This window comes from Palaemon carinicauda, chromosome 1, assembly GCF_036898095.1.
Source record: "Palaemon carinicauda isolate YSFRI2023 chromosome 1, ASM3689809v2, whole genome shotgun sequence".
In the NCBI taxonomy this organism is placed as follows: Eukaryota; Metazoa; Arthropoda; class Malacostraca; order Decapoda; family Palaemonidae; genus Palaemon; species Palaemon carinicauda.
Genome location: NC_090725.1, coordinates 226227362 through 226244581, shown reverse-complemented (window position 1 = coordinate 226244581; position 17220 = coordinate 226227362). Strand labels below are relative to the sequence as shown.

At 46.8% G+C, this 17220-nt stretch overlaps 1 protein-coding gene and 1 pseudogene across 4 annotated transcripts in view; both read right to left on the bottom strand.

Annotated features, from left to right (window-relative positions):
- LOC137654075 (torsin-1A-interacting protein 2-like) overlaps positions 1 to 17220 on the bottom strand; it is a 104229-nt gene that overhangs the window by 73932 nt on the left and 13077 nt on the right. For 2 of the 4 annotated variants that reach the window (XM_068387716.1, XM_068387721.1), the window contains exon 2: positions 13880 to 14049. In XM_068387716.1, coding sequence (XP_068243817.1) covers positions 13880 to 14014 — 135 coding nt within the window. In that variant the 5' untranslated portion in view covers positions 14015 to 14049. The remainder of the gene's footprint in view (positions 1 to 13879; positions 14050 to 17220) is intronic. The other 2 variants (XM_068387724.1, XM_068387728.1) reach the window with 1 other exon arrangement.
- On the bottom strand, positions 5136 to 5254 carry LOC137659305 (5S ribosomal RNA; annotated as a pseudogene).

Here is a 17220-nt window from a genome sequence, read left to right as displayed (position 1 = left end):
ACCAGGGTCATCTTGAGTCCTGATGTAACCAACACTCAGTTGATTAGCATACGGATCAAGCTGAATGGAGGAAAGGCGTACATGTCCAAGAGATCAATAACCGATGTTCTCCATGAAGGCGGGGCCAAGCTCACCTCCCCCAGAACGTTGCACTCAAGAATAAATACAAGAACATCCATAAAGGAACATTCTGATTTGGGAATGTTTAACTCTGTTGGCACTAGTCAATGGTTCAATAACTTAAGGGCAAAAGAATCTTGAGAACGTACCCTCATACCCAGCAGGTGTAGAGAGTGAAGCAGGTTGCTCCAACGCTTCATTCCCCCTTTACAAATACAATCATTGTAATTGGGGGCTAAAGAAAGGCTGGGAAGGGCGACAACTGCAGGGGAAGATTCCCTGATAAAGATCAGGTCAGAGAAAGGAGTGGCTCATACTCTTTCCTCTGCTGATCAGGGCTGGGGGACAGCCCCGAGGCACGGGGAAAAGGTCACTCCACTACCAACTCTTAGTCTTCAATTGCATGTTGACAGCATTGAATGGTGCCATCCTCTCAACTTGCTCTACTGATGTATCACAAGTTGAGGGAAAATCAGGAGTCCAACGTCCAGGTAAGAAGGATGATGGAGGGGACCAAAGTTCCTATTTTAACCAACAAACAGAAAGTATACAGGGCACTTCACTCCTGTCCCACCTGGCTACCATGGTAGCAAAGGAAACCTGAGTCACAGCCAAAGAGGAGAACAGTAGCACAGGGCCATGACACAGGGTCACTGTTCTGGGCCCTGGAGCACGAAAAGCAGAGGCGTAGCTCTGGCCCCAGGGAACCATGACTAGCCCTGTGGGGCTGGGAGCTTCTCGGGTCCTGTCCACCCCCCCCCCCCCCAAACGAGAAGTGGTGTACACTCAAAGGAGTCCCCAACATAGACACACGCATGGTCACAGGCGCAGAGGGAACGGGATACATGGGCCCAGAAACCCCCGGCACAAGGGTCAGGGTGATAGGCACAGGGGAAAGGGTGATTAACCCAGGGGTAACCATGTCAGGGATAAAATGCAGTGTTACATCAGGTAATGGGAAAACAGTCCTTATGGGCACAAGCCCATAAGGACATCACAGGGATCACTGACACTTTAGTTACAACCACATGTTTTACCACTGCTGTCACCATGGGAGACACTGACTCCACCATAAGAGAAACTGGTATTGGGGACACCAGGGAAGAAGTAACCTTAGCTATCAGCTCCCACAACAAAGTCATAGAGGGCCTACCTTAAAGACTTCAGGAGTCCCATGTCCTCCTTAGGTCAAACTTATAGTCAGCTGTCTGCATGGAAACGGGAGAAGCGCTTCTAACTTCTGATGGGGAGAAATAAACATTGAGGTAACCACATAAGTCACCAGAACCTGAAAAGCCCCTGAAATAGCTCTTGATGCAAGGAGGAGTATGTGCAGGAGCGACAGTAGCAAACACATACAATAAGCAGATTGAAGAGCCAAAAGACTTCTTTGAAGTCTTCTTGGGTAATGCCAAAATAGACCCTAGAGAAGGCTTAGCTCTCTTCCTCACCTTCATGACATAGGCTTGCCCCTGCACAGGAGGCCTTGACCTACACGTTGCACACAGGGATGATTACGAGCAATCATGTCCCTTACAAGAAGCACAGAGAGAGTGGACCTACACCCGTTTTACACATAAACTGGTTGTAACATTCACCCTTTCCCACATGATTCACATCTACAGCAATCAACAGCCAGAATTCACTTCCTGAAAGAAAAAGAAAATAAAAAGTTGGATTAGGGGGGGCAACAGTACGTCCATACTCGTTACGGCCAAAAACAAAGTGAAGATCTTCCAACAGGTGCAGGGGCGAGGTTTCTCAACCGTACTCACTATCTGTCATTAACTTCCTCATTAACAACTTTAATAGACTTTCCAGCCCCCGCTGTAAACATATCCATACTTAAAAGAAGAAAGGTTTGTAACCACAGAGGAACAAATATAGTACAGTACTGTACAGTATTTCATATGGGTGTTCTGACTGTATGCATTCTGCCTATTGCATTCTTCAAATAACTAAAGTCCCTTGAACATTGATACATCACTAAACAAACAGAATTTGCCTTGATCTAAACTCTGACTCAAAGTCCAATTCTTTTTTTATCATTACAATAAAATTTCCTTGAAGTAATTTGTGTTTTTCCAAACTATACAAACCTAAGCTATTTAATAGAAAATGACAAATTCGAAGATAATTTGTATTTTTCCTAACCATACAAACCTTAGCTATTTACATTGGGTTTACCTTTTAGCGCAGCTGAAATGGCGAGCCATTAGAATTTAACGAGGGTGTATTACCCCCGCGCTAGTTAGCGGGGGGTAGGGGAGTGGTAGCTAGCTACCCCTCCCCCCCTCACACACAGATGAATGCTCACTTTCACTTAGAGGTAGGACTTGTCTTGGGGGACAGGGCTGGCGGGCAAATATGTGTAAATAGCTAAGGTTTGTATGGTTAGGAAAAATACAAATTATCTTCGAATTTGTCATTTGTTCCGTAACCGAAATACAAACCACGCTATTTACATTGGGTGACTTACCCATTAGGTAGGGTGGAAAGTCCCCAGCCATACTGGCTTTGGCTTTACCCGGGGACTCAGAATCCGAGTGAGTCGCACTCGAGAAAAGGAGTCCCTGCACCTCACAAGTTCCTTGCTCCGCAAGCAACCGTGTGGCCTACATAAGCTTGTGTGTGAAGGAAGAAGTGTGACCCGTCCTAGGCAGGTGACCTGGAGTTCCAGAAGGAACTCTGGGTTAGGACGTTCCCAATACCACCTCGTCAGGGTATGGGGGACGCGACAGTATTGACTCAATACTCGGAACACAAGGAAGCATGGTTTACCTGCAGAGGTTCGAGGTCAGCTATGCAGAGACCAGGATGCTGCTTCCCCGTAGAGGGGATGATGAAGAAAGAAATAAGGGCCAGACATACTTCTTTCGTTCATGCAGACTAAAACCTGATAACAATGCCCTCAACCTTCTGCTACCTGTCCAAAAAGGAGCCTGAGGTTAGACCAGCTGTTGTGTAGCCACCACAGAGCGATAGAAAACGTATCGAGACTCCTGTGGGTCACGCCCTGCAGGAAGCGGGCTGCGAAGGTCATTAGACGCTTCCAGACTCCAGCTTGTAGCACCTGCGTCACAGAGTAGTATTACTCGAAGGCGAGGGACGTTGCGATGTATCCAACATCGTACTGTAGGGCGACGTGACGGGGGAGGGTCTGGAGACAGGTCGAGATGAATGTCCTTGAGTCCGGGCTGAAGAGGTATACTGGTGACTCTCCCCCGTGTCCTCCTTGTGCTCCCAAATCGGCTGCAACTGAGGACAAACTGCAGCTCTTCCCAAAGCTAAACTCTCGATTCCTTTACTGGCAAGAAAGAGAAGGTCTTGGGACATCAGATACAGAATGGAGACTCGAAATCTTGAAGGAATTGGACCGAAGGGCCGGGACCCCCAGATTCTGAGTCTAGCCAACAACTCAGGAGCGAACCTGAATGTTGCCTTCCCCTCTTCCTTAGAAAGGGCGGAGTCGTACGAGACCAAGAAGACTGCTTAAACACTGGCCATGGCCAGAGTGAGCAGGAGACCCAAGGCGGAATACAATCCGAGGCCTGTCGTAAAGGGTCTTGAGAAGATCTCTTAAAGGACTAAAAGTCCGAGCCATGCTCCAAGTTGGAGGTCTTCCTCCGACTAGGGCAGGGACGATCGTAGCTTCGCATGAGCGAGGAAAGATCCAGCGGGCAGGAAAAAGTTATTCCTTTAGGCCTGAAGGTCAGGGAAAGGCTGAGCGACAGGCTTCATTGCCGAGAGCGGAAAGGAGTTTCCTCCCGCCGAAAGGCAATAAGACTGTTATTGCTGGAGAAGAGGCCTCAAGGGAAGAGGTATATCTCCCACGGCACCAACCACCGAAGACTCTTCACTTTGCCTAGAAGACCCCTGCGGATGACTATCGCAGATGACGCGACCTCCGTACCACGACTGTAGCGGGTTGTCTCTTCTTGAGGAGGAGGCGTAGTGTCTCCAGGCATGAAGCCGAAGGGACGCCCCGGTTCGGGAGAGATGTCGCAGTGTGGTTGTTTGAGTAGTCTGCGCCGTGGGAGAAGCTCTCCCGGGAGTTCCGTCAGGGGAAGCAGAGGGTCCAGAAACCGTTCTGCGCATAGTCCCAGTGGAGCTCTCCCATTGAAAGGTTGACAGACAACCTGGTCTTGTTGAGACCCATTGTCCACAGACAAAAAGGAGGGAAGACGCAGGCGTCGAAGTTGTCCCACCATCACCGGAATGCATCTTGCCAGAGTCTCGAGGTCTGAGACTGGGGGGAAGAACAGCGGAAGCTTGAGGTTCCAAGCTGTCACGATCAGGTCCCCCAGACCAGGACTTGCTGGTTACTCAAGGTCAAAGACCCCCAGGTACACTCTCTCTACGAGGCTCTCCTCGGATAGTCGGAGAGAACATTCCTCTGCCTGGAATGAGAGAGCCGATGGTGGTATTGAGATAAACTCCATCATCCTGGTATCTCTACTGCAAGATGTGAAGGTGTGAAAATGCGTCCCCTGCTGGTTAGAACACGCCAGAATCATGAAGTCGACGCGCACGGGGCGACTCGGCAGGAGCTGTAGGATCTGTAGAGGGGCCAGACTACGGCCCCGAAGCCTGCCTGAATGATGGAGAGGTATCCTTCAGGTCTTGACCATAGGCCTGGACCGGAACATGCCCCCCCCCCCCCTTTCCTTTGACGAGTCCGAGAACAGCATCAAGAATGTGGGGAAAGGACGAGAATATCCACTACCATCAAGAGGTTCCATAGGTCAACACCCATTGCAGGTCTAATAGTTCCGCTGGTCCGATAGGGGCCAGGTAGTCCGCTTAAACGTTGCCTGAAACCACCGGAACTTGGACCGCCCCACATGGAACTTATCCTGAGGCGACCGTTCGGACTATAGATGGGTCAATGAGGAAAGGAGAACTAGGAAACATTCCAAGGTAGGGCTGAAAGCTCTGCTTGACTGAGAACAGGTACAGTACTGCGACTCTCCTCAGTCTTGCCACAGTCAACTGAAAGGAAGGCTCGGAGGATGTGGCAACAGAATCTGGCGTCCCCAGGTGGTCACCCATCCAAGTACCGACCAGAACCGACGTTGCTTAACCTCGCTGGACGGACGAGAAGCGGGGTTTCCAACGTGGTAAGGCTGTTGACTCAATATCATGGCCAGATACTCCAGATGTTGAGGCAGAAGAAGAGAAGGCTCCAAGCAAAATACCATGAACCCACACTCATGGTAAGCATCAGGAAGCTTGTCCCGGCGCTGAAGAAGGTCGAACCCGAGCCTACCGGAGTTGACCAGCCCCCCAAAAAGCAGAGGAGGCGGAAGCCTGCACCTGAGCGGCCATGAGGAAAGCAGGGAGAGTTCTCTGGGGAAAAAAACCTGCTATGCCGCGGCGGGATAGCCACACTGCATCATAAGCAGGAATACTTGCAGTCTAGGCTGAATTCGACGAGCTCCCTGGAAGATGGATGGAATGGAAACTGAAAGTACCCGTCCTTCCGATCCAGGGTTTAAGGAGTCCTGTCGCCTCGTTACCAGTCTGATCGATTCTGCTGTTCTACGCTGGCCGAAGTTTGTTCGACAAACTTGATCAGGGCTGAGAGGTCGACTACGGAACTCCCCTCTCATATCCTTCCTTACAAGAAAGGATCGACAGAAGAGGCCGGGGGTGAAGTCGTCGATGACCCTATGGAGGACCTTCGCCTAAGGTATGGATCATTCTGCCCAACCGGGCAACTCTTGCCGACGCTATGGCATAGAGGTTCAGAGACACTGAATTCGCTGACAGAGACGGCAGGCGCGATATCCTTGGCTGATCACAGAGATTGTGCGGGAATGGGCATCGGGAAGCTGTCATCCGGATGAGTAACCTTAAGCATCCTCCCAGCGAGAAACCTGCAAACCTAGAGTTCGTGAACTCTGCCGCTCCTTTTAGGACTATGCCCCCCCGGGGGAGCCTCCCGTGCCATCTGTTCCTGACAGGAGGAAACCGCAATTGGACACCTTGTCCCAGTTGTCGTAGCCGATAACTTAGGCCGACGTGGTTGAAAGAAAAGGGCGCTGGAGCCCTGCAGAGTCTGGAAGAAAGCGCCTTGGAGGAGCGAAAACAGAAGTCGATTTCTTCCACACAGCTGCTGTCTATGTCTCTGTCCTTGGGCACAAACAAACTCTTCTCAAGGATGGAAGGGTGTCTGAGGTCGTCGACCTCCACAGATGAGACACCCGAATGAAGCCCTCAGTTAGCGCGTCCAGATGGTACAACATCGAGCTTGTCCGCAAGTTAGATACTTAACGACGAAAGGCCAAGGTGCCTGAGCTCGAGAGGAGGAAAGTACCCATGATCTTCCTGTAGCTTCCTTGAACCAAACCTCGGGCCGTAACCGAGGAGAGAAAGGACCTGGTAAGCCCCCAGAGGAAGGGGTAAGCAGTCACCCCTTGGCCGATGGAGAAATCTCGAACGGAAAGCCCCCCCCCCCCCCCCCCCCCCCCGGATGAGCAGGAGAGCGCCTGTGCGCTAACACTGAGCAGGAGCAGGAGAGAACACAGCAGAAGGACACGCAGGGGAACCCTGACACGCAAGGGAAGAACCCCCGTGGGAGGCAACCCTTTGCCCCGAAGGGAACGTTGTCCGTCGGGAGACAGATGTCCATCGGAAGACCGTTGTCCGTCGGGAAAACCGTTGCCCCATCGGAAGACGAGATCAGACTGCTGTCCATCTGCACCAAGGCGGAAGATCAATAAAAAGGAGTTGTAGGCTGCAAACGGACATTCAAAAAGGCGCCTCTTAGCACCCTTATAGGGAGATGAGAGGCCCTTACGACGAGGCGGACGGTGGGCCTTACAGCGAGGGAGGCCAACAGCAACAGCAGCAGAAGAATCCTACGAAGAGGAGTCTCTATGAGTGTACTCTCTCGCGAACGAAAGAGAAACACTTCGTAGAAGAGACTGGTCAGCCAGTGACCTAAAAGGAGCAATCCTCCGAAGAGGAGCTCCTGCAGTTGCCCAGCCCCTTGAGCGAAACTGCAGGTGTGACCGCTCAGCACCAAGAGCATAGTCGCACGAAAAAAAGGCAAGAGAAGAACCCCCCAAAAGGGGAAAAAACTCAAGCCTGGACAGGAAAAACTTCCCTCGGAAGGAAAGTTACCCGCCCAAGGAGGCAAGCCTCCTGAGAGTTCTAAAATGAACTGGGGAGCTGTCCGTCGTCACGGGAGTACTTCCAGTAGGAGACACGCCCCTGACGAAAATACAAGAGGGGAGGCAGCAACAGCCGAATCCCCAGGCCTCAACAAAACAGCTCACACCATTGCCATATTACAGAAACGAACTAGATCGGTAACTGTAAAAAAATAAAACAAAAATCATTAGTACACATTCATTCCCCCGGGAAGGCTCCGAAGAGGAATCCCGAGGGAAAGGAAACAAGAATTACACAACAGGCACGTGCCCTCACAACCACTTACACTCACGGAAGGAGAGCTGTAACCAAAACAGAATTATAACAATTATAATTATGAAACTATGTAATTATGTAATTTAAAATTAATGAACACTAAAGAAAGAACGAAAACCCCGAAAGGAATCGTTCTACAAGCTGAAAAAAACAACTACAATTAGATTCATAAACTAATTGAGACAAACGTACGGCGTAGCAACCCCCCCCACACGGAAAGGAAGCTACAAGGGCGTAGTAACACGTAGTAAAAGGGTGAACGACCTCAAGAGAGAGAGAGAGAGAAAGACCGGGGTCAAACTCGATCGCCACCCATAAAATTACGCCGTGGAGGCCTAACTGCCGAGGACACCACGTAGAAATCGTACACTACACACACAAATCTGAAAAGGAAACTTACTGATTTCTATACTCAAATATATATACAAACATGAAAACATGTTTACATATATATTGAGTAAAAGAAAAGTAAGCGATTAAGTAAAGACAAAACAAACAATGGCTGCCAAGAGAGGACCAAGACAGACGTCTGTCACAGTCCGAGCCAAAAGTGAAAGTGAGCATTCATCTGTGTGTGAGGGGGGGAGGGGTAGCTAGCTACCACTCCCCTACCCCCCGCTAACTAGCGCGGGGGTAATACACCCTCGTTAAATTCTAATGGCTCGCCATTTCAGCTGCACTAAAAGGTAAACCCAATGTAAATAGCGTGGTTTGTATTTCGGTTACGGAACAATATGATTTTAGCACATCTGAAATAGTTATTAACTTTTAACAAAATAGTTGTACTTACTGGAATATGGAGGGTATTCACCACCCAACTGACAGTCAACAATGCTCCCCCTTTTGATCTTAGACCTTGAACTTGCGTGATAGTTGAGGCAAGAAGTGTAACTTAAAGGATTCAGATTTATGCAGTTAAGAAAAATACCAATTACTTAGAAATTTTTTACTTCTTCCATTAATAGGACTTATCCTTAGGAGGGAGGAAGTCCCTGGTTCAGTTCTCAAGAATTTTAAAGGCATTCGGTCCTGTAAAGGAACAAAAATAAGGACTCCTGTAAAGTTCCTAGTGGCCTGGGCATGAAAATGTCACAGATGTTAGGCTAGGTCCCTACCAGGTGACTGGTAGACGATCATGTTAGAACTTATATCTGTGTAGAGGATATGATGTTTGAATGTATGGTCTTTTATGAGAAATGGGTTTGCATAGATTCTATTCATCCTTCCTCACATGTGGGAAGAGAGGGAGGGGGAGAAACTTCTTTAAAACTATAGACTGTAAAGAAAAGTTGCTCAGTAATAAGACATGTGCATCAAGCATCCAGTCATACACATAACAGCATGACTGCTGCACCTGAAGGGGAGAAAGAAAGAAGTGGGAAAGGCAAGTCATTTTTAACTCTCATTCTAGACTTACATCACGACTGCTATCTTGGATGAGACGATTTTTGTCTTGTGAGGGAGCTAGGTTCGTTACACAGCCTGTTAAGCAGCTACCCCAAACAAAGGGTAAAGGTAACCGAAATAGTGGGTGAAGGTTGTCTGGTGTTTCCAGACTCGTGCATTCAAGACCTGTGCCTGTGTCACTGACAAGTTATTCCTGAATTCTATTGTGGATCCAATACTCATGACTTTGTACGCTCGAGCCAAGGATGGTCCTTCCCTCTTCTCCCTGGTTTCAGGGTAGGTACATCTGATAGTCTCATGAAGCCAGAAAGAAACAGTGTTCTTAAATATATTCTTTGCTCTTCCAGTGCTGAGAAAGTCTATGGTGTTAAGCTATGAGTTCTCTTTATGAGGCACCATAGTGCCCTCACAGGACAGAGAAGCAAGACCTCCTGATCCCTACTAGTTACTTCAGGTAAAAAAAGAGATGGAGGCCTGTAACCTAGTCCTGAATAACTGGGTTGTGGGTTTGGCCCATGAACTCCGGAACAATGGTAAAAAAAGACATCCTTCCATCCTTCGAAATGTCTCCGTGACATACGAAATACTATTCACCTCACCAACTTGCTTCGCTGTGACTAAGGCTAGTAAGAAGATAATCTTGAGGGTCGGAATCCTATCCCGTGTTCATCTCAAGGACTCATGTGGAGCACACTTGGGAGACCTGAGGACTTGAGTGAGAGTGTCATCCCATTCTGGGAGCTCAAGTTTCCTGGCAAGGCAAGGCCATGCGAAGCTCCTCGTTAGATTAGACAATTTCAAAGAAAATGGAAAGGTCAAAGACCTTCAGTCTGAGCACCTGGCTCAAGGCTGAACAATAGCCTTTCACTGCATAGACTGAGAGTAGCTTCTCTTGACGAAGATATGCAAAAAAAAATCAATAATAAATTGCATAGACGCTCTGACCAGAGAAGTCTCTTCTATGTCACCAATCGCAGAGGATGGATCACTTCAGAGGACCTTTGCTGGTATCCAGATATTTCTAAAGCAGTCCCTTGCAAAAAGCCTTTCACAAATAGGAGATGCTGGATAGTCACCAATCATGAAAAGAAAGGGATGTTACTGAGTTATGGTACCTCTGAAGGTGGGGCTGAAAGAAGAGGGTGGACCATAGGGGTAATTTTTTCTGTACCTTGATAAGGAGAATTAGCAGATCCAGATACCATTCAGCATATGAACAATTGGGAATCACTGGAGTCATCCTGAGAAGTGATGTCTTAAACAGTCTGAAGAGTATTAGGCAAATCAGCCACAAGGTCTGGAAGATGTACAAATCCAGATTGTCATAGGGGTTTTGGAAGACATCCTTAAAATCCATCAATGAGTTTGGAATTTGAGGGCACAATACTGAAAGTTTCTTGTTCAAAGAGTGGCAAACAGGTTGTTCAATAGTGAACCCAAAAGAGCAAGAAGCATTTCAGCATCGCAGGAAAGTAAGGACCACTCCAACACCAAAACTGCACCCGGTGACTGAGTGTGTGTGCTAAAACATTCCCAAAATCACTGACAGTTCTACCGTGTTATCAACTGCCCAAGTGTTTATCTGCTTTCCAAACTTGCAATGGGCCTGTGAAATTGTACTTCTTTGCTTGTTGATGTCAGCCTCGATGGTAGTACTGTTGCTCATCAACACTACTAAGTGTCCTATCAAACTCTTGTGGAAACTTTGCAATGCTAGTAACGGTGCTTGCATTTCCAGCAAATTTATAAGATGGTGCTTTTCTTCTTCGGATCATATCCCCAGGCAGTTAAGTTTATGAGGTGGTGCCCTACCTCTCCTTAGTTTCTCCAGACACTACTAGAGCAATCCCTGTTAAGACGCATGTGATAGAAGCCATTAAAACAAGGAAAAATTTCCCAGAAGTTGCCCCTATCGAGCCGGAAGTTATGGATTGTGCCCAAAAGGGTAGGCTACCTCCCTGAATCTGCCAATATGACTGTCCGATGTTAAGACCCTCGCTGCTGCCACGTCTTATCAGCATACCCACATACTCCATCCTCAGCTTGGGTGTGAGACTTGACTTTTCCTGACTGATCATAAGTAAAGAAGTCTGTCTCAACACTGGAACAACTGCCTCCTGGAGGTAGGAAGGAGCAGCCAATAGAGGAGATACCTTTAGCACTCATTGTAAAGAGAGTAGACACATCCTCCCAAAGGGTACTAGTCTCTCAAGAGGGGAAAGATGGCCCAGAAGCTTCTGCCATGAGTAACTTGGAAGGAAATTCCTTTCCAGAAATGGAGCTGCAACCTGTCTGAGCCTCTAGATCCTGTCTGAAGATGGATACACTCTAGCTTGGACCAAGTCTATATCCATGCCCATGTACCGTATTTGATGTTAAAGAACTAGGTTGGAACTTTTCCAAGTTCAGCTGGACCCCCAGCTTTTGACAAAAGTTGATCAACAGGTCCATGTGACAAATGAGTTGCGATATCGACTCTGCTATAAGAAGCCAGTCATTCAAGTACCCCGGAGTTTTATTCCCATGGCAGGTGCCCATGAGGAAACCAGGGTGAACAGGCAAATGAAAACTTATGGTGCTGTGGACAGGCCAAATTACAGCACGAACTAGAATGCTTTCTTTTTCAAAAAGAAACATAAGTGCTTACTTGACCTTGGATCTCTTTGTCTTCTACGGTTTTCAACCTCTCATTTTAATATCCATTAATACCAGTCTATATTGTTTAACAAATACTTTCCCAAAATCACTTTACTATTCATCACAATGTTTTTGTCAACTCCTCTAACCAGGATGTAATGTATTTGGCTTTCAACTCCACTTTCATACACTATCAGGTGCTATCCAACTTCTGAAACCAGGTGTTCAAATATGCCAATTCAAAACTCTGAGCCTTTTAAAATATATACTCCCCATCATTTCTAATTCCAAACCCATGGCCTCCATGTACCTCCTCATATCCATCCCTTCTCTTCCCCACTCTGCTATTCCTGTCTGCTCCTATGAATACCTTCTCCTCCTCTTTCACTGTTCTAATAGCTGCGCCTCAAACTCTTGTCTAAATAATTCTTTCTTTTGTTCTTAGCAACCCATCTGAGGGGCATATATTGAAATTATATTTACTATTTGATCTCTTATTATCATTGTAATCTTTAAAACCCTATCATTTATTCTCTTTACTTCTACTACTTTTTCCTTCCAGTTATTACTTATTTTGACCCTAACTTAATTTCCTCCATCTCATGACCTTATACTGTATCGATTTCTTATCTCTCTAGTTCCATTTTCTTTCCCTCTTGTCTTCTGCACACACAGGATATCTATCCTCTTCCTATCCATCACATCCACTACTTCCCTTAATCTTCCTGTTAGTGCACCAATACACCAAGTACCTGCTCTGATCTTCCATTCTTCCACTAGCTTCTTCGACCGCAGTCGTGAACACTGCGGTATCCCTTGTACATCTATCCCGCCAGTAGGGGAATCCTGACGAGTATCACTTACAGGGGATGCCCTAGATGATTCCACATGGTTAATTTTTGTCAGGGGATTTTTGGGATTGTATTTTCTTGCAGTCATCAACCACAGTTATAGGCAGTGGGCCTAACCTTTACCTAAATAGTCTAACTGCAAGGTAGCAGTTTCCATAGTTATTGGCAGTGGGCCTAGCCTTTTGTTAAAAAGCAAGACTGCAAGGCAGAAGCTGTCTTTTTAGTTGCTTTCTACAACACGCAGGATGTACAGTAGAAGTATTCTTACACCCCTACAACAGGGTAACTTCTCCCTTTATGGGGCCAAGGTCTCATTAGGGAGAGATCTTAAAGTGTCCCTCAAATATCCAGGAGAAGGAGGAGCTAAGAGGGTGGCACACTACTTTCTGACTGACAGTCCAAGACTGTAAGGGGCTGAGCACAGGTAACAAGAGTGTAGCCCCTGTACTGCATTCCGATACACATTTCAAGGCTGGATCGGTTCTCAGTGCTGAACAGCCTCTCGCATGCGTATGTGAAGAGAGATCAGTCGAAGTCTCATGTGACTACAGCTAAACTATCTTTCTGGGCTTTAGCAACTTCTTTGAAGCTGAAGGAGTAACCTCCAAATAATCAGAGGTTAAGGATGAGGTCAAAGATACAGGTATGTTGGGGGGGGGGGGGTTGAAAAGAGTGTATATGTTCCCTCTCTCTTACCAGACTTCCAAGTCAAGGTTTTAGGGGAGAGCAATTACAATACAGCATTAGAAGAGACTGGTTCCTCTAAATCATCTCTGGAGGTGGAAGAGGAGACGGGGAGGTGCAAAAGCATAAGGTTCCAAGGCCCTAGCATAGGGCAGAAATTTCAGAAGCTTATCTGTAGACCAGACACCAGTGATGCCCAATGAATTCTACAAACTTCCGCAGGTCCAGGTTCTAGCATACATCATTATCGGTAGGCAAAACTGAAGGCAAACTTCGGGGGAATGGCAGAGGAATATTGCTTTCACTAGGGGAATATCACGTACCATAAGTTAACGACCTTGCTAAATCTTTAACTGCCATTACAGCTCCACTGAAGACATACTTCTATTAAAGGATGATGGTTTGTATCTGTATAGGAACAAATATATGAAAGATGAACAAAGTACATATATAAGCCAAGGCCAACTAGAGGAGAATGGCTGGCTAGAACAAATGGAGCCACATTTTCAGCCAAGTTGCCATGACCCAGAGGCAATACTGTAGCTGCATACCATACAGTATTTGTGTTGGGGAGCATTAAGGAAAGTGGGCATAATGTACTTTAAAGGGAAATTCTTGTTAAATCTCATTCTTCCAGAGGAAGTGCAGGGAATAAAATTCTGGAGTATTTTTTAAAAAAGTAATTCATAAAAACATGTGACCCCCCAAAATTAGCTAGGAAGAGATAATAAAAATTAGCATCCTACCTCTGGTTTCTTTGTGCGTACAGGTGATCTCCCTTCAGAGGCTTTATTACGAGTTCTCGGTGGACTTCCGGGATGTGTAGGAGATTTGTTATCCCTAGGTTTTAATCCTGGTCGAGCAGTAGCTAGAGAATCCATTCTGGTGCACTTGAGATAGTTTCCTCTAAATGCTTCTGTGAAAAAATAAATGTATAAATTACTGTAAAATATCACAAATTTTTATAAGTAATTATGTTATTTTCATTAGTAAAATAAATTTTTGAATATACTTACCCGATGATCATATAGCTGTCAGCTCTGCTGCCCGACAGAAAAACCTACGGCGGAATACGCCAGCGATCGCTATACAGGTGGGGGTGTACATCAACAGCGCCATCTGTCGAGTAGGTACTCAAGTACTCTATGTCAACACAGAACCAATTTTCTCCTCGGTCCACTGGGTCTCTATTGGGGAGGAAGGGTGGGTCCTTTAATTTATGATCATCGGGTAAGTATATTCAAAAATTTATTTTACTAATGAAAATAACATTTTTCAATATCAAACTTACCCGATGATCATATAGCTGATTCACACCCAGGGGGGTGGGTAGAGACCAGCATATATGTTAACATTAAGAGCTAAGTATTCCGTATTTCATTTTAGCAGTTATTCAAAATAACAAACATAAAATTAATAAGTACCTGGTAAGGAAGTCGACTTGAACAATTACTCTGCCTTTTTAAGTACGTCTTCCTTACTGAGCCTCGCGATCCTCACAGGATGCTGAGCGACTCCTAGGAGCTGAAGTATGAAGGGCTGCAACCCATACTAAAGGACCTCATCACAACCTCTAATCTAGGCGCTTCTCAAGAAAGAATTTGACCACCCGCCAAATCAACCAGGATGCGAAAGGCTTCTTAGCCTTCCGGACAACCCAAAAAACAACAATAAAAAGCATTTCAAGAGAAAGATTAAAAAAAAAAGGTTATGGGATTATGGGAATGTAGTGGCTGAGCCCTCACCCACTACTGCACTCGCTGCTACGAATGGTCCCAGGGTGTAGCAGTTCTCGTAAAGAGACTGGACATCTTTAAGGTAAAATGATGCGAACACTGACTTGCTTCTCCAATAGGTTGCATCCATTACACTCTGCAGAGATCTGTTTTGTTTGAAGGCCACTGAAGTTGCGACAGCTCTAACTTCATGTGTCCTTACCTTCAGCAAAGCATGGTCCTCCTCATTCAGATGGGAATGAGCTTCTCGAATTAAAAGTCTGATATAATAAGAAACTGCATTCTTCGACATTGGTAAAGAAGGTTTCTTAATGGCGCACCATAAAGCTTCTGATTGACCACGTAATGGCTTAGTCCTTTTCAAATAGTACTTAAGAGCTCTTACCGGGCATAGTACTCTTTCTTGTTCATTTCCAACCAAATTAGCAAGGCTTGGAATATCGAACGATTTGGGCCAAGGACGAGAAGGAAGTTCGTTTTTGGCTAAAAAACCAAGCTGTAAGGAACATGTAGCCGTTTCAGATGTAAATCCAATGTTCCTGCTGAAGGCGTGTATCTCACTGACTCTTTTAGCTGTTGCTAAGCAGACGAGGAAAAGAGTTTTCAAAGTGAGATCTTTAAAAGAGGCTGATTGAAGTGGCTCGAACCTTGCTGACATAAGGAATCTTAGTACCACGTCTAAGTTCCAACCTGGTGTGGCCAACCGACGCTCCTTCGAGGTCTCAAAAGACTTAAGGAGGTCCTGTAGATCTTTGTTGTTGGAAAGATCTAAGCCTCTGTGACGGAAGACTGCTGCCAACATGCTTCTGTAACCCTTGATCGTGGGAGCCGAAAGGGATCTTTCCTTCCTTAGGTATAAAAGGAAGTCAGCTATCTGAGTTACAGAGGTACTGGTTGAGGATACTGATTTGGACTTGCACCAACTTCGGAAGACTTCCCACTTCAACTGGTAGACTTTGAGAGTGGATGTCCTCCTAGCTCTAGCAATCGCTCTGGCTGCCTCCTTCGAAAAGCCTCTAGCTCTCGAGAGTCTTTCGATAGTCTGAAGGCAGTCAGACGAAGAGCGTGGAGGCTTGGGTGTACCTTCTTTACATGCGGCTGACGCAGAAGGTCCACTCTTAGAGGAAGTGTTCTGGGAACGTCTACTAGCCATTGCAGTACCTCGGTGAACCATTCTCTCGCGGGCCAGAGGGGAGCAACCAACGTCAACCTTGTCCCTTCGTGAGAGGCGGACTTCTGCAGTACTCTGTTGACAATCTTGAACGGGGGGAACGCATAAAGGTCTAGATGGGACCAATCCAGAAGAAAGGCATCTATGTGAACTGCTGCTGGGTCCGGAATCGGTGAACAATAATTTGGGAGCCTCTTGGTCATCGAGGTTGCGAACAGATCTATGGTGGGTTGGCCCCACAATGCCCATAGTTTGTTGCATACATTCTTGTGAAGGGTCCACTCTGTTGGGATGATTTGACCCTTCCGGCTGAGGCGGTCTGCCATGACATTCATGTCGCCTTGAATGAACCTCGTTACTAGGGATATGTTTCGATCTTTTGACCAGGTGAGGAGGTCCCTTGCGATCTCGTACAACTTCATCGAATGAGTCCCTCCTTGCTTGGAGATGTACGCCAGGGCTGTGGTGTTGTCGGAGTTCACCTCCACCACCTTGCCTAGAAGGAGGAACTTGAAGCTTCTCAAGGCCAGATGAACTGCCAGTAGCTCCTTGCAGTTGATGTGCAACTCGTTTTGAACCGCATTCCACGTGCCCGAGCATTCCCGACCGTCCAACGTCGCACCCCAGCCCGTGTCCGATGCGTCCGAGAAGAGAAGGTGGTCGGGGGTCTGAACAGCCAGTGGCAGACCCTCCCTGAGGAGAATGTTGTTCTTCCACCAAGTCAGTGACGACTTCATCTTCTCGGAAATAGGAACCGAGACCGTTTCTAGCGTCTTGTCCTTTCTCCAGTGAGCAGTTAAGTGAAATTGAAGGGGGCGAAGGTGGAGTCTCCCTAACGCGATGAACTGGTCCAGTGATGAAAGCGTCCCTATTAGACTCATCCACTGTCTGACTGAACATCGGTCCTTCTTCAGCATGGACTGGATGCATTCTTGGGCTTGACTGATTCTGGGGGCTGACGGAAAAGCCCGAAAAGCTTGACTCTGAATCTCCATTCCTAGGTAAACTATAGTTTGGGATGGGACGAGTTGGGACTTTTCTATATTGACCAGGAGACCCAATTCCTTGGTCAGATCTAGAGTCCACTGTAGATTCTCCAGACAGCGACGACTTGACGCAGCTCTTAAAAGCCAGTCGTCCAAATAGAGGGAGGCTCTGATGTTTGCTAAATGCAGGAATT